Raw genomic sequence first — 24,587 nt, forward strand, 5'->3', positions numbered from 1 at the left:
TCAGAAACAATTACCTTCTCTTCCTCCTGATAGAGATGTATTTCTATGTGAAATTATGTAACATGTAACTAATATTTAGTTGCCAGGCCAGTGAGTCTGCACAATTATTGGTACATAAAGCTGCCAACTTGAGCTGTTTTCTGTGCTTGTTCAAATGAAATAAAACTATATTAAATGCATTCTTTTGAGCTAATTTATTCTGAGCATGTATTGTTATGAATGTTAATTAAACTGTGTCATAAAGGACCATTCTCATGTAGCAAATCTGTAATAAGCCTTTCATTTCCTTTCATTTTCATAATTGATTAATCTTGCTTGGTATTTCCTGGATTAATTCATATAACATCAGCAAACACTGGAATTTTCTAGAGCTATATGTGACATGTATCACAGATATTACATTTTCTAGGACGGTCGGTAATACAGCCAGCAGCAAATGCTCCCATTTGAAAAGCCAAAACCATTACATGTTTGCTTAAAGAATTATTATATATAATTAAATATAGATTCATGAATCCCCAAAATAGCTGCTGAATACTTTTCTGATGATCCCCTTTTTTAGTATTCATTTCAGCTCTTCGTGACAGTAAAATATGCACAATTGGATCAAGGTTTTGTCAAGGCCGAAAGATGGGTGGAATATATGAGGGAAAATGGAGCCGCGGATCGGTCATTCTACATGCTTTGACCAGGCCACTGGTGTCAATGTACACAGGGGATTAACAAGGTAGTACATGATAACATACATTACTGCAGTGACCAAATATCACCGGAAGCAATAAAATGTCCTCTTATCACTATTATGCTTTCCAGTGTTTCATATCTGTCGTTCTGAAAGTATATGAACTGAGTTTCAACTCGAAGGCAGTGAACTGTGAACTTTACTTTATTATTTTAACCATCTAAACTTGGCAAAGAATATCAATTGACACTGTCTAGCAGTCAAAGTTCTGTTATGTTTATTTATACAGTCACAACAAAATCCATAGTAAGTATGTATATATATATATATATCATCACATATTTGCCAACAAAATTATTTACCAAGATAGCTTCATGTACATATCCATGAAAGCTTTTCGGCAGGATTGGTGTCATGGTGCACATAGGTGGAGGGAAATGGAAAAAAACAGGACATGGTTGAACTACCAGTAGTATGTGGTTATGTATCGCAGATTAATGTGAAAAGGTCATCAATAGAAGGCAGTTCCAGAGCTCTTTTTTTATTTAAATGACTTTGAATCATCAATTTCATTTTTTTTTTTTAAAGTGCACACTAATCCAAACTTACACCTCACTTTCCAAGACCATTCCTACTTTTCCACAGGGACATGAAAGATGCAATAAACACTTCAGATTTCCATGGATTCTCAGAAATGTGAATGAAGTGAATTTATTTTGTTTAGCCACAGTTTATCATAACATATCTGGCCATATATTGCAGGTCAGTGTGGACCTTAACAACCAGCATTCCTGATTTCCTGATTGTGAACTTGGTCAGCGTCCAACATGTTGCAGTTAACCATCACACTATTGTCTTGCATTACTGAGACAGATTGTGCCGTTCAATATATTACAAAAACATGTTGTCATCTTATAAATAACCGGCCACCCAGGTGCTATCCGTGTATTACCGGTCTCTTTAACATCCTACAGCCAGCCTGTCCTCTTATTTCTTGATCTGTCTTGATCCTTCCTTTAATCCCTCCTTCACTTCTTTCACAAATGTCTCTCTGACTCGCCTGAGGCGGCTGCCCATCTCTCCCAGGTCACCAGGGACTCTGCCGGCCTCGTCCCGGACCTGCCGCAGCGTCTGGGACCGCATGACCCGCTCAGAGGCATCCCTGCCGGCTATCTGAGCCTTGGTGATGGCGTAGGCTGTTATCTGGGCCGCCCTGCGAATCGGTCGAGACTCTGCCAACTTCTCAACGACATGGAGGTTGTTCAGGAGGTTAAATAACATACGAGCGAGCATGTTGTCGAGTGTTTCCAAAGATCCTTGACACGTTAGCCAGTTAGCTAGCACAGCAGTCGCGTATTTCTGCCCTGTAATGACAACAAGTTAACTGGAATCGTCGACGGTATGTTATACTGTAATGTATGTTGCGCTGTGGTGTAAATGTCAGTAACTTGTATAACGTACATAAAAGGTTGACTTACTTCAGCTGAACCGACCATTAGGTTGCATTAGATGACCTAACATGCTGTGGAGTGAGGCTGAAGTTGGTTTAGATGTGATTCCTTTAGGTTTCCACTTAACATTGTCCTTCGCCCAACGCACGAATTCACAACTCAAAATCTACGAATAAGAAGCTAACTTCAACGTTGTGGCAAACGGTTTTCCGGACCTTTTTGTTGGTAACACCAGCCGGGGAAATACGTCCGGTCGTATCGTATGAATATCCGCTTTCGGTACTAATTTCCCTTATTCATCCCCCCCGAGAATTTGCGTACGGAGCGTTGAGCTTAGTCTTCTCTCCAAACTAAACCCTTCAACACGTGGGAAGTAGCTAAGTGGACTGTGCAGCCATGCAGGTGATTGTGTTGTTCGCCGTGGCCGTGCTGTCTCTGAGCCCCGCGGCAGTGAGCGGAGCCGACAAGAAGAAGCTACAGATCGGCATCAAGAAGCGAGTGGACAACTGCCCTATCAAGTCCCGCAAAGGAGACGTGCTGAACATGCACTACACGGGCAAGCTGGAGGACGGCACGGAGTTTGACAGCAGCATTCCCCGCGACAGGCCCTTCACCTTCACCCTGGGCACCGGGCAGGTGATCAAAGGATGGGACCAGGGCCTGCTGGGCATGTGCGAGGGCGAGAAGAGGAAGCTGGTCATCCCCGCCGAGCTGGGCTACGGAGACAGGGGAGCTCCCCCAAAGATCCCCGGAGGAGCGACGCTCATCTTCGAAGTGGAGCTGCTCAGCATCGAGAGGAGATCCGAGCTTTGATGAAGAGGAGATGGCAAACTTTCAAAACGTAAGTTATTACAAAATGTGTGGTTCACCCTGCTTTGTATGCAATAGTAAGATGCACGGTAATAACATTAACCCCATTCCTCCCCTTAGCTGCGCATTGTGTAGGCCTGAATTATTCCTGGAATACAACATGGCCTCAGTTCCCTGTGAGGTCTTTTGATTAAATGCTAATTAAATTAGAAACATGCACCATGTAAGCTCAAGATCAAATAAAACCTAGACTTGTCTTTCTTCAAACTAGATTTGTACCCAAAGGAAAATACATCAATAATTGGTACTAATAAATCACAATCCACCTTTTAATGTTTTCAGAAAACAAACCACATTTTCATTTAAATACTGTTTATGTTCTGGATTTTTAATTGTACTGTAGCTATTTAATGTATTTACATTAGGTAAATCCGAATGAGATTTAATGGCAAAGTAGGTGTAAACACACACAGGGAATTTAACTCCGGCTTTTTTGTTGCTCTCATAGTAGAAATGCGGCTAAAACAAGGCAAACAAAGCTGAACCAGGTATACTTAAAACATTTGACTACTATTTACAGATATAAGTTTTGTGTTATTGATCCCCAACAACAGAAATACATACACATGTATTGAAAGTAACAGAATAGTAACAGAAATAAAAATTGAAGACGTACAAAACTAAAATAGAATAAAATAGGACACAACATTAGTTTTTAATATTGTAGGGAAGGTCTGGCAAAGCGAGACTAGGAATAATGGAACATAAAGGAGCAGCCACAGTGCGCTGAAGAGCTGCAGGCGACAGGAAGTGGATAAAAGTACTTTTGATTTACTATTTAACCTGAGTTTAGAATTTTTGAAGAGAGCTACTTATTCTGAGAAAATCAGCACGCTTCTTTGCACCCTTTGGATTACATGTTAAATGTTGAGGTGTTGATGTCCTTCAACCTCCATGGCCTCCTGACAGAAAGTATCTGCTCTGCTGAAGTGTCCTTTAGCCACACAAGGAATCCTCCCTAACAACTGCACCTGCTGCTCAAACCCAACCTCTCTGTGAGGGATGACAGTTTTTTTTCCATAAAGATTAATCTAAAAAGCAAGCAAAAGTTCAGATTGAGAAACACTCGCTGTTTTTTTGTTTTGTTTTCACATACGTTTTTTTTTTAATGCATACATTTTATAATTTTCTGTCAGGTTCCTGGAGCTGCTGCAGTATTACGTGGAGATCATCTGACCTGATGAAGACTACATGAGAAATCTGGGAGTATAAATGGCTACCCCCCACAGAGCCACTGTCCTCCTTTCACTGGCTTAGCTTATTGTGCTCTGATTTATTGGTCTGAAGTTTTTATATGATACAAGATGTGGTGTATGTCCTTGGTGAACATGAGTAGAACTGACGGTAAACAGCTAAACCTAGTATTTGGATGTGGGTTAATAAGGGAGTCATGTCCTGCTGTTTCATCTAACTTTTTTTTTTTTTTTTTAATAGTCTGTGATTTATAAGCAGGTTTATTCATATTTGTATGTTCATAAAATAATTTAGTCAGAAGTCAGGACGGGGACGAATTAGGATCAATGTTTTTGTTCACTTTCAATATTTGTATTATGATAATAAAATGTTGACTTTACGGGAAACATTGCAGTCTCATGTAGGTTTTTAACAGTTTTCCTTGGCTTAACGTGTTTATTTTTACAGATCTTAGCCGTTAACAAATACCACCTGATTGTGGAACAAAATACAAGAGATAGTTCTAAGTTTGATACTGGTCTAGACCTAGAGAAGACTTAGTCCTATAGTTGTGAAGTGAGCACTTTTTTTAAACTTGTTTTATGATGATTTTTGATTTATGCACTTAAATGTTATGGTTATTACACCCTATAAATGTACTATAACACTAAATTATTAAGGTTTCTCTACTTATAATTGTGCAGGCTGTTAAGGGCAAATACTGTGTGAATAAGGTCAGCATGTGGTCTTGATTAGAGTCAGACACAAATTTTTATTAAAAGCAGTTCAATGAAAAGGCAAGTTTAAAAAAAATATATATATATATATAAAAAATATATATATATATATATATATATATATATATATATATATATATATATATAATCTATCTCATTATCATTATCCTTAATAATAAAATGACCAAAACTAATAGTAAAATATCCAAAAGGTAAGACCTGGGATAAAATGACAAGTCAAACAAGAGGAGTCTACAGCCAATCATATAAAATGGCAGCAGCCAATAGCGTGGCACCACATCTCCCATTTCAGCTGCCAGATTCAATAGTCAAGTGAGTCACATGACTATGATGGGATTTTGGGCATTTTAATCAAATGGCTAAAGAATTAGACATTGGTTGTATAATCAGTCCACACATTCCAAATAACAAATATTAAGCACTTGATTAGATTAAATGCATGCAAGTGGGTAGGACTGATAAAATGCCGTTAATTTTTGGGGCTCTGACACAATTAGGTCTATGTCTAAACCCTATCTTGGTTCCATCAAAAAGTGATTTTTGGTTTGTTAAGTGAATTTTATTATAGCATGCGTTTGTAGAGTGAGATCCAAAAAAACACATGACGTGTTTTTATTTTTAATTCAATGTACCGCTGCGTCAAAAAAAATCAGTACATCGACAACAACATAGCAACCACTCAGGGCGCCACTCCGTTAATGTAGACGATGATATCGAGATGTTCCATCCAGAGTTCTTCAGATATAGAAAGTACATGTTGGAAGAAATGAAACAATTTAGGATAACAGGAGAGGAGTATAGAACATACTGGAGTGTGGTCAAAGTGGACAAGGCAGAAGATATTTGGCAGATTTCTAATGAGACGATGAACAACGTCTGACGTAAAAAACAAAAAGTCTGACATACTGGACACTGTAGTAGCAAACTAACTCCAGAAGATGGCAGTAGTGCAACATAAGGATACAAGCTCTCGGTTAAAAAAAAGAAATCTTTACCTTTTTATTTATTTTCTACATATATTTTTTCTGTATATGCACCTCTGGTATTGACTTTTTGTATATGCACATACTGGCGTTGTACATTTGTTCTTTACTTATAATAATAATAATACAAAAAAAATACCAAAAAAAGTTCTTAACGGACAGACACATGAACCGGAACCGGAAAAGCGAAACAGTTGCAAAGCTGCGGACCGCTGTGTACCGGCCATCTGTGAATTCTTCACAATGTCTGTTAAATTAAACGCATTGATTAGCGATTCTTACGTTGACATTAGTCAATACAGAGACCAACATTTTAAGGTAAGTGGAGAAATATCCGCCAATACCAGAGGTTTGTAACGTCAAACGGTTTATATTTTCGCTAACCGCTAGCAACCGTTAGCTAACAATAAAGCGGTAAGCTCATGCTTTGTATGGAGCATCTCCGAGGCGATTTCTGGGATTTGGCACAGATATTAAGGAAAGCTGATGTCGTCATGTATTCACTTTGCTACTTCTCTAACATTTTGTTGGACTGCACGTAGGAGCTTCAAGCGTTTGTATTTATAACGTTAATTTGGTTTGTAACGTTAGCGAGTAGCTTAACGTTAACGTACATTCAGAATCAGAATTGAATGTATCGCAAATTAACGTTAACGTTAAGTAAGACATGCAAGGGATTTGCCTTGGGGATTGATGCATACACAGACGTATTAAAATGAAATTAACAATAAAGCAAAGTACTTATACAGAAAAGACCATGTATGTATGTCGAAAGAAAGAAAGAAAGAAAGAAAGAAAACCGGAATATTACAGTAACAAATATGTAAAGGGCACGATAACCTTACACCTATGTACAACATGAATGTTTTACCATAGGAAAAGAAGGCTGTATGGGTTTGTGCAGATGTGCCAAAGGTCAGGATGTATTATGTGCAATGGTCAGGTAGTCAGAATCAGAAATCGATTTATTGCCAGTTAAGTAGAACTAACTAGGAATTTGCTTTGGTTGATGGTGCATATATAAAAACAATAATGTAAAATAAACAAACAATAAATACAGAAACAAATAACACATACATACATACATACATACATACATACATACATACAACTATTCAACATTAACAAGGAAAAAACAGGCTGTATGGTTAGTGCAGGATGTTAAAAATGTAGGGATGTGCAAAAATTTCAAAATGGAAATAAAAAAAAATATACGGAATGTGCAGGGGATACACAGGCTGTAGGATTAAGGTTCAATGTCAATCAATCCATAGTCTAGGATGGAGTCTGTGTCAGTGGGGGTCCTGGACCTTGTTTATGAAGCCAGAGACGGTTTTAGTAACTGCAGTCGGAAGAAATTATTTTTGTGGGGTGAGGTTTTGGTCCTGATGGTCCTGCAGCCTCTTGCCAGAAGAAAGTTTGGGACCAAAAAAATTCTAGAATAAATTAGCTGTGGAAGTGGGGAGGGACCCATAGAGAATGTCTGTCTTTCTACGCGACCCAGAATTGTGTGCTACGCCCCTGGATTGACCACAATCTTTTTCCGTTTGCATTTAAACAAGGCAGTTTACTGGAGTTCTCTGCGCTCATTTAAGATCATTAAATACGTTACATACATTAAATAACTGATACCGTTGGTGGTATAACAATCTCTGAAATGGCCATCCACTCAGTTAGATAGAGGTGTATTAGGTAACTACAGGTGCTTAGTTACTCATATTGTTTTTGCATGTTGCTTGTGTTTTTAGGGCAACCGCTATGATCAGGAGAAGCTGCTGAAGCAGAGCAACACTTTGTATGTTGGGAATCTCTCCTTCTACACCACCGAGGACCAGGTAGGATACACTGCCGGTACTACTTATTGGCCAAGTATGTGTGCACATACAAGGAATTTGACTCCGGTTTTTGCATTGCTCTCAATGTAATTACACAAAGATGTTGAATAATCATTATGTTCTTTTATGACAAGAAGATGGACAAATTTAGCTCTGTTTTACTTAAAGATTTGTTGTTTTGCGAGTTTTTCCATCTTTTTTTTTTTATTTTTTTTAATGACTTCTGATTTTTTTTTATCTGGTCACCAAACCCTTGTGACTCTAGCAGTGCGCGAGTTGTAATGTGAATGAGTGTGGTATACTTTTGCGTTCTGTTTAAAACCAGCTATTTAAAACGACAGACAAAGCTAGTGGAATGTATTGAAATTATGATGTATTTGAAACCTACTTATTGTTTGTATTAGTGTAAAAGTATTTCCAGGATAGTCTCCTAACACTCAACAGATGTATATTATAATCATACATGATTGTCACGTTTGTCTTTGTAACTGATGAACAGGTGCATGAGATATTTTCTAAAAGTGGAGACGTCAAGCGCATCATCATTGGCCTGGATAAAGTCAAGAAGACAGCCTGCGGATTCTGCTTCGTGGAGTATCCTTGTAAATGTGAGACCCAATAAAAAGTGGTTTTAAAAATACTTGCATTAACCCACATGCACAGCAAACACACCTCGATGCCAGGTCAACAATCTGCCTGCCTGGTTACTAACCAATGTATTATGCATTATTATTTGCTATAAGTTTTACCACCATAGCATGAAGTGTGCATGTTGTGCAACTTCAGGAGTCTGTAGTCTATAGCCGCGACGTTCCACCTCCGGGATTGCTCCGTTGCAGACGGAAATTCCGCCGGATTTCACTCTTTTCGGGCCGGATGTCCGTTGCCTTCCGCTTTCTTTGTGTTGGAAGTTTAAACTCTGTTGGATTTGGTTAACTGCTCCTCAGATCTCTGCAGGGTAAATCCAGATCTCTAGCTAGACTATCTGTCCAATCTGAGTTTTCTGTTGCACGACTAAAACAACTTTCAAGTTCCTTCCCGGGCCTGTTTTGCAGCGGCACCGTTGCTCTGTCCGGTGCTGAGCACCCTGCAAGATGATTGTGATTGGTTTAAAGAAATGCCAATAAACCAGAGCACGTTTTTCTCGTATCCCGGAATGCTATGTGGACTAGCCAGACCCTCCTTCGCAGCGCTGTGGAGGAAGGTCTGGCAAAATGAGACTACAGAGTCTGCAACTGACCTTAACCCCTGCTGTACCAGATACTACACACGTACAGGTGCAGAAAATGCCATGCGCTTCATTAATGGCACGCGGCTGGATGACCGTATCATCAGGACAGACTGGGACGCCGGCTTCAAGGAGGGGCGGCAGTACGGCCGCGGCAAATCTGGAGGACAGGTGAGGATTAGGACACTTGTTAGGAGTACTAGTATGAACGTGTATTCATCCCACCGTTTCTGCCTGTCCTTTTTTTTAATATTGAAAATGTTTTGGAAAGCAATATAAAACACAGCATACTATGGTATTTGAAAAATGACATGTAAAGAAATGGCATTAAAAAAAAATCGATACACTATATTATGACATTTGAATACACCGGCATGGTATTTAGAAAGTAGTCTCCTGTCCGAAACAAATTATGCATGATTTACTATGGCCTTTAGAAGAGACGGCATTACTATAGCATGGCATTTGAAAAATTAAATTCTATATTATGATGTTAATAAATACATAATCATGTGCAGTTTTGTTGTAGTGGTACAATGTGAGCTTTGTGTAAATAAGGAAACATAAATATTGTACGTAGAACTAGCTCATTGGATGAAAAATGCAGACAAATACCCACCTGGATGTAACTTTAGGATAAGAAAAAAATAATATAATGAAATATGTCTATTTACTTGTGCCACTGGTTGTGTTTGTGTTTCTTGTGTAGGTGAGAGATGAGTACAGGCAGGACTACGACCCAGCCAGAGGCGGCTACGGTAAGCTGGCTTCGCAGCATCGACCCACAGAGGCACATAACACCTTTTAGACTGAACCCCACCGCAGCAGTCTGCCTGGACTACACAGAGCCCCACCCTCAGTCCTGGACCAGATGAATTCTTCAACACTGCCACAACATGCTACCACAGACTGTTTGTTCAAACTCTACAGCAGGTCTGCATGGACCCACTGGAGCCCAGAAATTGGCAGCTGTTATTTATTTTTGTTTCCTGTTCTGACTGCCTCTCTGACTTCCATACCTGCTATCGGTCTACATGGTAGCACAGGCCAAATCCCCAAAGTTACAATGTGATATTTAGTTATGTTTTCATTATCCTGCGTCAAGGAATACCATACATTTCTCTACCGGCTGGGAACGGCTCTGGTAGCATGTAGTGACTGGGTTGATGAGGAATCAAATATCAAGGCAAAAAAAATCTTCTTGTTGAGTCGCCATCTCTGGTGAAAAATAATACTCTGCTGAAGTAATAGTAAGGAAGCATTCTGTTGTCATCTTAACGGATTTCCACGAATTAAACTTTGTCTCCCAAATTGGGTATACTTTTTTAAATAAAGATTTTTTTTTTGACATTTCATTTTTGACGAGTGATATTGTAAATTTTTCCTAAGCACAATGTAATCCTAGTAAAGGTCTAGTAATCCAACAGTCTGTGCTTAGCCTGGAGAATGTCATTCAGCAGACTTTTCAGAGGGAGAATAATAAGTAATAGCAAATAAGTCTAATATGATTAAACCTGCAATAACAGATTGTGTGGTAACTTGGGCGAAGGGGAAACAAGCTGTGATCCCAACACTGACATCACCTTTTAAATTGCCAGTTGCTTATTTACACATCCAGCAGACACGGAGCAATGTTGGCATTCATTTGGAGGGGTGGTTGTGGCCCCCTGTCTAATATGTGTTTTCCTGTTTAGGTCTGTTTTTGTCTTCACAAACTCCAGAGGGAAATATCTGTTTCTCTAACTGCTAAATGCTCTGCTCTGTAATGTTTACCAGCTATTCACGAACTGTGTCAGCTGTTGTGTGCTGGGCAGGTGGTGTGCAGGGGCTTTTTGGAGATATTTACATAAAACAGTTGCCTGCTGCTGCTGAGGGCTGTGAGTGTGAATCAAAAACAATGAAGTTGTGGGCCGTACATCCAAAACAATAATCTGAGAGATGCTAAAACTCTCAAAAGTAAGAGGAACTGCAGAGTCAGGTGATAAGAGTTTGACACTACCAGTGTTGTAGTACTCGAGACCGGTCTTGCTCTCAAGACGACTTTTCGAAGGTCTCTTCTCGGAATCGACCACATTTTCTTGTCTTGGTCTTGGATGACGAGCACTCAGGATTTTATTTCAAGACCACAACTGCAGGGATATGACCAAATTGCCTGTGTATCGTCTTATTACTGTGACTGTATGTAAAACGTCCTGCTTCAAATGCAACCAATAACTTGACTCATTTCTAGTTTGACATGTGATACTGTTGACCCCCGTTCCCCGCCCATTTAACACACTCCCAAAGTGAATGTAGGTGACGGGAGAAGAAGCTCTGGCTGTCTGGGAAATGTCAGCCAAATCGTCGGTAATAACATATTTATTGCATTTTATTTATTATTTTTATTTAATATATTTCTTAATGAAAACTCACTGTGTAAATTCTGCAATGTAACGCTAACCGACACAGATGGGACCACCTAAAATTCTTAGCGGCACTTAGTAAGGAAGCATAAAAAGAGGTAAGTGTAAGTGACGCTAGCAAAGCTAGCTATCTCTTCACCCCTCACCCAAAGTTATTAAGCAAATATTAGCTATACATATTAGCTAGCTGCGTATATACTGTATGTTTCAGGGATCTAGTTTCAGTTGTCTGCTCTTGGTCTTGTCTCGGTCTCAACCCATCAAAGTCTTGGTCTTGTCTCGGTCTCGATACACTCTGGGCTTGGTGACTTGGCCTCGGTTTAGGTGCCACTATGATAGACTCATATTTCACAGTCATCTCATTCATTATTAATGTAAAAGTATTGATGATTATAGTAGCTTTAAGAGTAAAGTTGGACACTAGATCAGTTAGAATCGCTGAATTGCTTTGTATCCTGAAATTATCCTAAAGTCCATGTCTGTATTTAGATATACTTTTTGAGGGTATTGTTAGTACTTTGATGCCCCTAAAAAGCTGCAACAACCAATTCCCAAGTTTTTTTTTTTTTAGTGGACATAGTGATTTACAAGGGTGAAATGCTCAAGCATATCAAGGCTCAAATGTCATCAAATTGTGATCTCACAGTTAGTCCAGGATTTGAACCCAGGGCCTTTCGCATCCAAAGTGAGAATCATACCCCTAGACCAACAAGCCATTTCTCTGTTTCTGTAATTGGTGATTTTCTTCATAAAGCAGATGTAGGGTTCAATATGGTTACAATTTACATAACAGTTTTGCATTTAAAATAAGACCTTTTAACCTCATGAAACTGGTGTCTACCTTATGCTATGAAAGCTTTACTGGTATTAAACACTTGTAAACTGTACAAATGCTAAGCAGTCAGCTGATCTCTTATCTTGAAGTGAGCTGTAGTAGTGACGTGAAGAGCAGAATACTAACTAAGCACATGAAATTTCTTCAGCTTCAGACACATTTTTGCATTATATCCCCATCACTAATTCTTGGCATCAGCTAGTACATTTCATTCTTAATCACATCCTCTCCATATTTTGAAAATGAACACAAGATGGCAGAAGAGGAGATGGACTTCCTTGGAATAATTAGGGGCAAAGAGATGTGATAGCAGTGAAACAGTCATACACTTTCCATTTGGAAACTTCCATTTTAAACCTGTTGGGACCTTGATTAGCATTAGAAACATTAACACAACAACCATCACAGAAAGTAAGCCAGTACCTCTTGCACCCGGAGCAAGAATCATTCCATTACTAGTCTCGCTTTGCCTAGTCTCGCTTTGCCAGACCCTCCTCCAACGCGCGCTGGAGGAGAGTCTGGGTACTCCACATAGCATTTGGGGATGGGAGGAAAACATGCTCTGATTTATTAGCATTTCTTTAAACCAATCACAATCGTCTTGGGCGGTGCTAAGCACAGGAGAAAAGCCGCGGTGCCGCTGCAAAATAGGCTTGGAAGGAACTTGGTGGTGGTGGAACGTGTACGTTTAAAAGTAGTTTTACTCATGCGATAGAAAATTCAGATTGGACAGATAGTCTAGCTAGCTGTCTGGATTTACCTTGCAGAGTTCTGAGAAAAGGTTAACCACAGTCCTCATAAATCCACGGGAGTTTAAAATGCCAACACAAAGGAAGCCCAAGGCAATGGATATCCGGCCTAAATGAGTGAAATCCGGCGTATTTTCCAGCGGCAATGGAGCAATCCTGCAAGTGGAAAGTCAAAATAACTAGTCCACCCAGCATTCTCGGGATGGGAGAAAAACGTGCTCTGGTTTATTGGCATTTCTATGAACCAATCACAATCATCTTGGGCAGTGCTAAGCACCGGGAAAAGCCGTGGTGCTGCTGCAAATTAGCCTCAGGGATGAACTTGTTTTGGTGGAACATGTACTTAGAGAGAGATCTGGGGAAAGGTTAACCATAGTCCTCATAAATCGACCGGAATTTAAAATGCCAACACAAAGGAAGCCCAAGGCAACGGATATCCGGCCTAAATGAGTGAAATCCGGTGGATTTTCCGTCGGCAACGGAGCAATCCCGGAAGTGGAACGTCAAGGATATAGACTATTCCATTACTAACCAGCCCTTTCGGTTTTCTCTGGAAGATTCCCAACCAGGGCTGCTGGAGAAAGGCACATGTAAAGATTATAGATAAGCATATAGCAAATACTTTGGGAAAAAAACTAAATATGATTTGATTAAAAAGTGAGAGGAGAAAAATAAACACCTCAAAGGTGATCTTTAGTAAATTTATGCTCACAATAACCAGTAAGCTAACCGTTAACTGCACAGTAGGCCTACACACTGCCTTCCTGAGTAAAGCCACATGTTGCGATGTGAGTGCATGAAAAAAAATTAGCAAAGTGAGCAGAGAAGTCAAAATAGTTAGCTAAAAGTAGTTGCTTGTCACAAAACCTCCTTTCAGCTCACTTCCCCTGCTTTCCCCATCCATCCACCAGATGTCCTCAGACGTTCCCACCTGCCTTCTGGACCTGAACATGTTCCTGCTTTTTTGTTGCCTGTTCCTTTGTTTTGACCTGTTGCCTGTTCCTGACCTGCTCACCTGTCATACTCCTTTTGAATTAGTTTGAACTGTTCGGATTGTTGCCATCCTGTCAGCCTGATCCTGACCAAATTTCCCTTTGCTCACCCTGCTTGCCTGGTATGTATTTGTTTTCATTTGCAAGTCCTTCTCCCCCTGGTGCCTGAATTTTCTTCCATAGCTAGATATAAGTGATTAATATACAAACAGTTGACCCAGCTAGTTAGAAATAACAGATAGTTGAAACAATTATCAAGAAGTATCAGTTGAAATAGACAGATAAAACTAATGGATGAACAAAACAATTGTAATTAAAAACAATGACGAATTGGGTCAATGAAGGGGTATACTTCAGCTCACCTGACAGGTAAGGAACCGCTGAAGCACAGAGAGGATGCAGAGATTTAAAGGTGAAAGCAAGCAGAACTAAAGGACACTGTCTTCTTTGCACAGTAAAATCACCACCACCAATGTTTCAGGCCCTTTTTATTACACTGCAGGTGGGTCAGAAGGAGCTGACCTCAACTGTTGAAAGGATTGTAAAATGATTTCATTCTCTCCTCAATACCATCAAGACACTGTTCATGATCCCTAAAAGCTCTATGCATCCAAATGTTGTGTATTTGACTTTTTTGTGAGCCTGGCAATTTATCCATTTCCATTTCTTCTTCAGCAAAGGAGGTTTTTGAACATTTACAGCATTAGCGGTTATCATAGTCTGGTTCAAAAAGTCAAGTTCAAATGGGGTCAAGTGAGAATTAGACAGTGCCAGACCCAGAATTAATGAGACGTTTATGCAAATCAGAGGGCTGTTTGGAACTATGGAAAGAAATGCCTCAGTCTCCAGCTTTGTCTCACTGAGAAACTCATTACTAAGGCAGCCTGTCATTGGCTGGTTACAGATGATGCATTTAGATAATGATCCATCATTACAATGAAGAACAACAGCTCTCAACGACAGCCTTCAGCATGAGAATATTCCCCAACTGGTCATTAATTCATAATAAAGGATGCTTCATGGATAAGCAGACTTTACACACCGGTATGAGCTCACTCGTTGAATCTCCTCTCACCCCTATCCACACAGTTTCATGTAAAGTACTTTTGCTCTGGGGCTTTTTTTTAATCAAAGTTTTTTTTTTTTTTTTTTCATTTAAACGAAATTGCTCTTGTTGTTACAGCAGAAAATTATATTTTAGAGAATAATTTCCCTCCAACTTTGTGGCAGCTGTAGAAAGTTCCTGTTCTGTTTTAACGTGACAATGCACAAGTGCAAAAAGCCAGGTCTATAAAGAAATGCTTTCCTGAGTTCAGAAAAACTTGACTGGCCTGGACAGAGGCCCGACCTCAACCCCATTTAGAATGAACTGGAATGCTGATTGTGAGCCAGACCTCAGTGGTCGACCTCACTAATGCTCTTATGGCTAAATGGGCGCAAATCCCTGCAGTCAGGTTCCAAAACGTTGGAATGTGGAAAGCTTTCACAGAAGAGCGGAGGCTCTTGTAGCATCAAATGCCCATGGATTTGGAATACAAGTTTTTTTTTTAACAATTACGGGGTATTAAGGGTGTAATGTTAAGGCCTTGTTTACTTATTGTCCATTTAATGCTTTTTGTACGTTTGGCCATACCTTTGGTTTTAGAAGTTGTACAGTACAGGCCAAAAGTTTGGACACACCTTCTCATTCAATGCATTTCCTTTATTTTCATGACTATTTACATTGTAGATTCTCACTGAAGGCATCAAAACTATGAATGAACACATATGGAATTATGTACTTAACAAAAAAGTGTGAAATAACTGAAAACATGTCTTATATTTTAGATTCTTCAAAGTAGCCACCCTTTGCTTTTTTTGATAACTCTGCAAACCCTTGGTGTTCTCTCAATGAGCTTCATGAGGTAGTCACTTGAAATGGTTTTCACTTCACTGGTGTGCTTTGTCAGGGTTAAATAGTGGAATTTTTTTCCTTATTAATAAAAAAAATGGTTGCATCTTATTTAAAGGTCCTATTACATGCTGCTTTTGGATGCTTTTATATATAGTGGGGAGAAGTTAGAAGTATTTGATACACTGCCGATTTTGCAGGTTTTCCCACTTACAAAGCATGTAGAAGTCTGTAATTTTTAATTATAGGTACTCTTCAACTGTGAATGACAGAATCTAAAACAAAAATCCAGAAAATCACATTGTATGATTTTTAAGTAATTAATTTGCATTTTATTGCATGACATAAGTATTTGATACATCAGAAAAGCAGAATTTAATATTTGGTACAGAAACCTTTGTTTGCAATTACAAAGATCACACGTTTCCTGTAGTTGTTGACCAGGTTTGCACACACTGTAGCAGGGATTTTGGCCCACTCCTCCATACAGACCTTCTCCAGATCCTTCAGGTTTCGGGGCTGTTGCTGTGCAATACAGACTTTCAGCTCCCTCCAAAGATTTTCTATTGGGTTCAGGTCTGGAGACTGGCTAGGCCACTCCAGGACATTGAGATGCTTCTTACGGAGCCACTCCTTAGTTTCCCTGGCTGTGTGTTTTGGGTCGTTGTCATGCTAGAAGACCCAGCCACGACACATCTTCAATGCTCTTACTGAGGGAAGGAGGTTGTTGGCCAAGATCTCGCGATACATGGCCCCATCCATCCTCCCCTCAATACGGTGCATCGTCCTGATGTTTCCCCCTCCATGCTTCACGGTTGGGATGGTGTTCTTGGGGTTGTACTCATCCTTCTTCTTCCTCCAAACACGGCGAGTGGCGTTTAGACCAAAAAGCTCTATGTTTGTCTCATCAGACCACATGACCTTCTCCCATTCCTCATCTGGATCATCCAGATGGTCATTGGCAAACTTCAGACGTGCCTGGACATGCTTGAGCAGGGGGACCTTGCGTGCACTGCAGGATTTTAATCCATGACGGCATTGTGTGTTACTAATGGTTTTCTTTGAGACTGTGGTCCCAGCTCTCTTCAGGTCATTGACCAGGTCCCGCCGTGTAGTTCTGGGCTGATCCCTCACCTTCCTCATGATAATTGATGCCCCACTTGCAAGCCTTTATGTCTCTCTCTTTCTCATGGGCGGGCCAAATTATCTGGGCGGGCAAAGCAAAGAAAGGGGAGGTAACCCTGCTCCTTATGACCTCATGAGGAGCAGATTTCAGATCAGGCCATCTGAGCTTTCATTTTCTCAAAGGCAGAGCAGGATACCCAGGGCTCGGTTTACACCTATCACCATTTCTAGCCACTGGGGGACCATAGGCAGGCTGGGGAAACACATATTAATGTTAAAAAAAAACTCATAAAGCAAAATTTTCATGCCATGGGACCTTTAAAATGATAGAGGAAGTTATGGTTTGGATTCTTTTTTTTAAGTTTTCTTAACTGTGCACGTTATGTATTTAGTCATAATTCACTTTTTTTTTAACAGTCGCCAGCTTGTATTTTAAGTGTTGTTTTATATACATCATTTTGATTTACTAAGCCACAATTTTGACTTACAGTGTGTCATATATTTGCCTTTTTAAAATACTATACTGTATACCATGAAAACTATGACGTCATGGTAAGTCATAGTTTTGACTTACATGAGTATTGTTTTTTTTTGTTTTTATTCCAAACATTTGAACTATTGGAACAGATATGTCTCGTGTTAGGGAAAACACTAGAAACACTGTAAAGAACACTATAAAACACTGTAAAGAAGACAGACTTGTTTAATTTAGGCTAATTTAATCAATAAACAGAGAAAAGTGAATGCATCTAAAACATTAGGCCGTTATTCACAACAACCCACAAATACTTCCATCTCCATTCAACAGTATCAGGAGATGCATTAACCTCCTCCATATTGTGTTTGCTCCAGGAGAATAACAGCCGGCAGCATTTCAAACAGCCCAGTGACTAAACATGCAGATTTCCTGTTATTGAGGGGGATCTCATTACAACGAAGAGCTGAAGCGTGCCTATGAAGAAGCTAAAGTAGCTTGACATTTAGCCATAGGGGAAGTATTTGTGGTAAACAAAGTGCTTTATCTGGTGGCATGATTTACATTCAGCCTAAATGTGAGCATTAGTGTTGGTCTAGATTCAGACTGAGCATTGTGGTGTGATAAGGCTGAAGAGGAGGTATCACTAAAAGGGATTTGACAGAAGCTTGGTGTCAAGGCTGAAAACGCACCTTGTCCTTCCACACAGATGCTGTTGTGTTTCATCATCTTTTCATTTCATCAGTTTAATCTGTCAGGGTAATGCAGGGAACATGAAAACACGAGTTTCATGTCACTAAAAATAATGGCAGACTTTAAGTCAACACTATAAAATCCGGGTAAGGGAACAGAGAAAAAAAAGTGTTATGATCTATGAATATTTTCTGCTTCGGACTGGCTAAAAAACAGCTTTTATTTGGTTGTTAAGCAAAAATAGAAACACCTGACCTTTTGAATGAACAAATGTCCCGTTGCATTTCCACTTAAGGTATGTTTATTCTCCAGCTGTCTCACTAGGTTTGTGTGGTAGATCAACACCTCCATCTGTCAGTAGGTGATTGACTAAGATGAAAGACAGGTGCTGTGTGAAGGAAATAGCCCGAATGGGAAGGGGAGTAAGAGTGAAGGGGACAGAAGAAAAATAAAGTACATTTCTGAGGTGAAAACCTCATTTGATTAGTGGAATATAACCTGGGGCAGTAGTTAATGAATTAAGAGTAAGCAGTTATTTTATAACAGAGGGTTACAGGAAAATACCATCATTAGAAATGACATTGTCAAAAAGTGCCAGAATATATTTCCTTTAATCGGTCTCGGTACTCAACAGCACTGTTACTATCTTGGATAACCAATTGGGTTGCTGGAGTTTAAACTTCTCCACATCCCATAAAGAGCAGGACAAAACTGCTATGGTAACGTACAATAAAGCCTGTCTTTTGTGGCATACGTTTTTCCCGATTCTAAAATTAGTCGGGGGGGATCAATTTGCAGTTAAAATGTGGCTTAATTCGTACCAATAATCTGTACACACAATATCCCTTTACTAGTCATGAGAATCACTTTTTAGCCTGTGTGACTCCAAAGAGGCTTTCTAAAGTCTAAGAAAATAAAATTGACTCAAGGTCTACTTGTTCATTTTTTTTCCAGAGCTTTCAGAAATGTTCCAGTTATATAGTAAATGTCGTAAACATATTCTTTTTGAATCTTTACAATCATTCCCGAAAAAAAAAAAACAAGCAGGCCTGCCTTGTTGCACGATCCAAATTCTGTTCAAAACTTGCCATTTTCAGCGAATAGGTTGCTAGCTCGAAGTTTGTTGTTGTTTCCTGAAGCAAACAGAGTTTTGAATGAATGAATGTCGTTGATCCGGACTAAGGTTAGGGAAACATCAGTCATGGTCATAAGAAAAATCTTGGTTTCAAGCATTAATTAGACCGCTGCTCTGCTCACCAGAGTGTGATAAGAGTGACGGTCCGGTGCCTTGCTCAAGAGCACCTTGGCAGTGCCCAGGAGATGGACTTGCATATCTCCAGCTACCAGTCCACACTCCATACTTTAGTCCGTACGGGGACTTGAACCAGCGACCCTCCGGTTCCCAAAACAACTCCCTACAGACAGAGCTACAGCCACCCCAGATGCAATGGTTCCCCTTCCCTAGCTTACTGACACTGAGTTTCCTTCGCTGACAGAGTGTAGACAATGAGTGTAAATCCTACTAATTCAAAAATCGTTTCATGTGAACCTAATTCTGAAAAAAAGAGGTTGTCCGTTCGTACAGCAGCTCTAACTCTCCGCTTTCCTTTTCCGTGTCTCGTTCCGGCTGAGAGACCGTGTCTGTCATCGCCACTGGACTGGTGATGCTCGCAGGTCGTTACGGCTCTAGACCTCTCGGTGGGAGGCGCTGGCCCTAATATCACGCTCCACAACACGCTCGATACCCCGCAGCTTTCTGGAGAGCTTCACCTCGTCCTCGGTGCTCACACAGCAATCAATGTCAGCCGAGTGAAACACTTACCAGTCTTGTGACAGACTTGCTATAAAGCTTGAGGCTAAAAGTTTCTCCCAGTGTTCTTCCTCTGATACCTAGTTGGCTTTAAACATGCTACTCTTAGTGTGATCTATGTGCAAAAAAAAACAACTGTCACGCTTGAGCTCCTCTTGCTTGAACCACAAAGCACCCGGTCCCTTCAGCAATCATGTTAAGGCTAATTGAACACAATTATAATTACAGGAGATTTTTTTTTTCTTTCAGTCTGTTTCAATTTAATACAGTCCATTTGCTGCCTCGGATCGATCCGCTTTCTTCCTCCCAGCGGTACTGATGACTATCTGTGAAAACCAAAAGCGTACAATAGCTTGCACCGTTCAAACTTTATGACCCCTCTCTCTAGCTTTCTCTCCCTCCCCTGTGAGTAACCATCCATCACTTACGAATAGAGAGATCACCTTAAAAGAGAGATCTTTTCTTTTGGCAGAAATGGGATTTTACAGTAAATCTCAATTGAAATCTTTTGGAGGAATGGGAGGATGGAGCAATGTCAACGTAGCTTCAATTTCATTTACCCTCCCGTCTCTTTACAACTGAAGAAAAAAAATCTGTTTAGACACATCCGGTGACAAATTAAAAGCCACCACATCATCCAGAGCAAACTGAGCTTACCAACAACAACACTACCTGTTCATCATCTCCACCCTGAAACACGTATTTATTTGTTCCCCCATCTTCTGCTCATCCATGGAGAAGATTAGATAAGACTGGAGCTTTTGGTGGGATGTGGGCCCAGCAGGAGCCACCTCTCGGCAGGGTGGGGTCCTCCTTATCATCCCCTCAGGTTAGACAGCGATGTCCAGGCCAGGCTGCTTCTGACAAATGAGCAGAATCTTGCAGAGTCAAATGTCAGCTGTGGGTTCATGTCGAACCAATCATGTCAGCCTGTCTGCTCGGGATGCGAGACCTATATTTATCCTTCCTTGACATGTCTGACTGGGCATCTGTCTTTCTGTCAGCTTGTGTATCCACCTGAATCTCTGAGTGTCTTTTCTCTGCTTGCTTACAATATACTGTGCCACCTGAGGCCAGTTCTTACATTAAAGTCTACTCTCGCTTTGAGGGGTGAGAGCATGCTTTATATTACATATTATACTTATACTAACTATAAATCTGGAAAATATGTGTGTGTGTGTGTGTGTGTGTGTGTATGTGTATATATGTGTGTGTGTGTGTGTGTGTGTGTGTGTGTGTGTGTGTGTGTGTGTGTGTGTGTGTGTGTGTGTGTGTGTGTGTGTGTGTGTGTGTGCGTGTGCGTGCGTCCGTTGTCTTTCAAATATCTCATTCACCATTCATTGGATATACTTCACACTTGATTTCCTGGTTGGGTAAAAAGGTTGGGTAAAAAAAAAAGAGAGAGATATTGATATCTTCTTATGTAAGTCTCTTGTGGGATTTAGGGTAAACGCTGCTGGAAAATGCACCATGAATGTATAATAAGATCTGGATACAATGTTAGAGGCGGGGCCTGTCAGTTCCTATGATAGTTGCACAGGGGCACATGAAGCCAAAAATTTTCAACTGCTGTGTGTAAAGTTACCTGGATGATCACCACTGCTTCCACACTGCGTGGCCCATAGAGCAGGCACACTAGAGACTGGTTTTATATCTATGGTTACATCACTGTTATAATTGTCAGATGCGTGATCGAGCAAATATGGACAGCCATCTTTTATCCACTCCACAAATGCCTTTGATGAAGCATTATCTGTAGTTGCTCTTTTTAATACAGCTGTTTTGTGACCGTTGATCTGTTAATTTATACAACAACAAGTAGGCTAACTGGCTAGCTGTTGCAACTTTTTACTTTTCCTCTTATGGACTGGTTATGTATGTTAACGAGTTGAATTACTGTGTTGTACTTCCAAGTGATAATACGTTATAATAATGTTAATCCCCGGCATTAGGGACAACATAGGCTAACAAATTATAAAGCTAGTCAATACTTTTGTGAATCCAGTTTTCTTGTTGCTTGTTTTTTGTACTAATTATTTTTACAGTACCTTTGGTCTTGCTGTTACCTACTACTTATGTTATCTTGTGTTTTTCCTGTAAGATGTTAGATGTTGAATCCTTCTGTCATCATGTTCATTCTGACTCAAGAGCCACCGCCTACCAGCAACATGCAGGTAAGAGTCATTTGTTTCAAACAAGGACATGTTTTAATTAAGTAAGTTAAATGAAATGCTATTTTAGATATAATGAAAAAATAATGGATTGATTAGAAATGGATTTAAAAAAGAGACAAAATTACATTTTTAACCAGAGTGAAAGCCCGAAACTGCCCAGTTACAGCAAAGCCCGGATTAATGAGGCACCTGGCAGGATATCATCTTGCTGTGGATAAATGTGCTTTTGATTCCAGCTCGCATGCCGGCATTACTGTAGTATAAAGCAGGCACCTAAATATGTAGGGTAATTAATACCAGCTAAATGGAAGTAGAAACTGCTATCTGTAGGGATCCCAAAAGAGCTGAACTTTTCTTATCAGCTCATTAGCTGTCTCTGGAGAACAGTAAAAAAGTCAGATTTAACTATCCAGCTGATACACACCACCTCTCACATCGAAGGTCTGCAGTTACTGCTTTTTATCTGGGATTTTTCACAAGCTGCACAAGTCTTTCTTTGTATGTATTTGTGATGATATTCGTCAGATATGATAATGTCAGGCATGATGTGGTGGCACAAGGCGCGACTCTGCTGGAGGCTTGTTGCCTGATCCAAGACAGTGCTTTACTTTAATTAATCCTGAATAAATAATAAATTAAGCTGAGGAGAAGTTCAGGAGAATTCTGTGTTTTCCTGGAAGATGAACAAATCAAATAAAAAAAAAAAATGTTTTTTTTTGTAAACCTGTTATATTGTGAGATTGTTTTAAGGATTAGCCATATTGAAACGTGAATACTGATATCATTTTTATTCGCTGTTGTTTTCTCTTGTCTGACCTTGCTTTATAAATCTAGTCTCATAAGTAACACCTTGAGGCTGTGTTTGTTTTCATTACAAGGGTGAGACGTGGAGCAGCTCTCGCGAAACCTTCACAGACAAGAATATTTTACAATTGCCCATTACCATCTTACACGTGGATCATCGGACATCAATAATATAATAAGAAAAAATAACAGATTGTACAAAGGTGTGAAACTGAGCCTGAGCAAGTAGGTTTGGAAAATGAATGAATAATACAACTAAGGCATGTTGAGGTTCTTCCAGGAGCTTGCGGCAATGGAGGGACTGAATATTTTTTTCCAGCTAAATGACCTGCCAAAAGCCCAGAGAATCCAGCAGCAGATGTTGTGAATAAAAAGTTAGAGGAAGAGTGCATTGATCACTTGGCTGGTTCCATTTGGTTTGCAAAATAAATAAGAGCGTCTGAGGAAAGAATTAGGACAGTAGTTGCTCAGGAACAGCTGCAAAGCAAAGTGATTAATTTAATTTAGAAGCAAATGAAAGCATAATATCAGGAGTAGTAGCTGGATAGGCCACACTGCCCAGTAAACCTCAAATTATCACCTGACACTGCCAAACGATTTCCTGAAGTAGAATATGAGCACACTGGGAATCTTTTTTTGGATTATTTGATGTTATCTTCATATTAAGATAACTTTTTAGACAGGGAAGCATTGCTGAGCACACAGCAGAAGTTTGCTGAACTCGACCATAAATGACACGGGTGAAATAACATCCATTTTTAATCATTACTCAGAAAGTGAATCAACTGACACGTAACTGCTGGAAATGCCCTAGTTAAATGTGCTGTGTTCAAATGTTCAGCCATGGATATTCCATTCTCGCTTATTCCATATCAAAATATGTTAAAAAATTCAATGAGTGTAACACCTGTTTGAAATGTAAATGAGCCAGATCTAACTATACTCAAACTGGAGATAAGAGCAACAATTGATCCAAACTGTCAGCAAAAAGTCCTTGATGTATCTAGATTCTCAGACCCAAACTCCACTCAACTCTTTGTCTTTTTTACCTTCATGATTCAGGCAGTGGTTCCCAACCTTTTCTACGTGATGTAATGCACTCATTGGTGGATATTGGTGTCATTGGTGTCATCAACACACTGTGGTTATTGTTACAATATCATTTTCATACAATTGAGGTTGGTTTGGTCATGTTTGCAATCCTATATTACTACCACTTATTTTAATTTTTTTTTGCATTTTAGACCTTTATTTGATAGGACAGCTTAGACATAAAAGGGGAGAGAGAGGGGGAGTGACATGCAGCAAAGGGCTGCAGGTCAGAACCAAACCGGCGGCCACTGCGGCGAGGACTAAGCCTCTGTATGGGCGCACGCTTTACCAGGTGAGCTACCCAGGCACCCATACTACCATTTGGAGTGACAGAATGTCACATTGCCTCTACTCCAAACCCACTCTATAGCTGCATCTCATAGCCCTTAAATTGCCTCCTCGAGTCCTCCGCTTGCCTCTCTGCCTCGTGTCGTAGTCCCTCCCACCGAGGAGGCATGGGAGAGACGCGAGGAAATCATGGGAGGAGAGAGGCAACGAGCAAATGTGTTTTAGAAGGATAAGACGTCCTTTCCTCTAAAGCGTCACATGAATTTGTCAGTTGTAT

The 24,587-nt window shown here is 40.0% G+C and overlaps 2 protein-coding genes across 2 annotated transcripts; both read left to right on the forward strand.

The window, feature by feature from the left end:
- The first annotated feature begins 1,704 nt into the window (after positions 1-1,704).
- Positions 1,705-4,583, forward strand: fkbp2 (FKBP prolyl isomerase 2). Its single transcript, XM_028587152.1, has 2 exons — positions 1,705-2,974; positions 4,140-4,583. Exon 1 carries the CDS (start codon positions 2,530-2,532, stop codon positions 2,944-2,946), a length of 417 nt encoding a protein of 138 aa, XP_028442953.1. The 5' UTR covers positions 1,705-2,529; the 3' UTR covers positions 2,947-2,974; positions 4,140-4,583.
- Positions 4,584-6,094: 1,511 nt separating this feature from the next.
- On the forward strand, positions 6,095-10,335 carry ncbp2 (nuclear cap binding protein subunit 2). The gene is made up of 5 exons (XM_028587807.1): positions 6,095-6,235; positions 7,666-7,752; positions 8,252-8,346; positions 9,013-9,151; positions 9,690-10,335. The coding sequence occupies exons 1-5, from the start codon at positions 6,161-6,163 to the stop codon at positions 9,786-9,788; spliced, it is 495 nt and encodes a 164-aa protein (XP_028443608.1). The 5' UTR covers positions 6,095-6,160; the 3' UTR covers positions 9,789-10,335.
- Positions 10,336-24,587: the final 14,252 nt, after the last annotated feature.

The sequence above is a fragment of the Perca flavescens genome, chromosome 9 (assembly GCF_004354835.1).
Source record: "Perca flavescens isolate YP-PL-M2 chromosome 9, PFLA_1.0, whole genome shotgun sequence".
Classification (NCBI taxonomy): domain Eukaryota; kingdom Metazoa; phylum Chordata; class Actinopteri; order Perciformes; family Percidae; genus Perca; species Perca flavescens.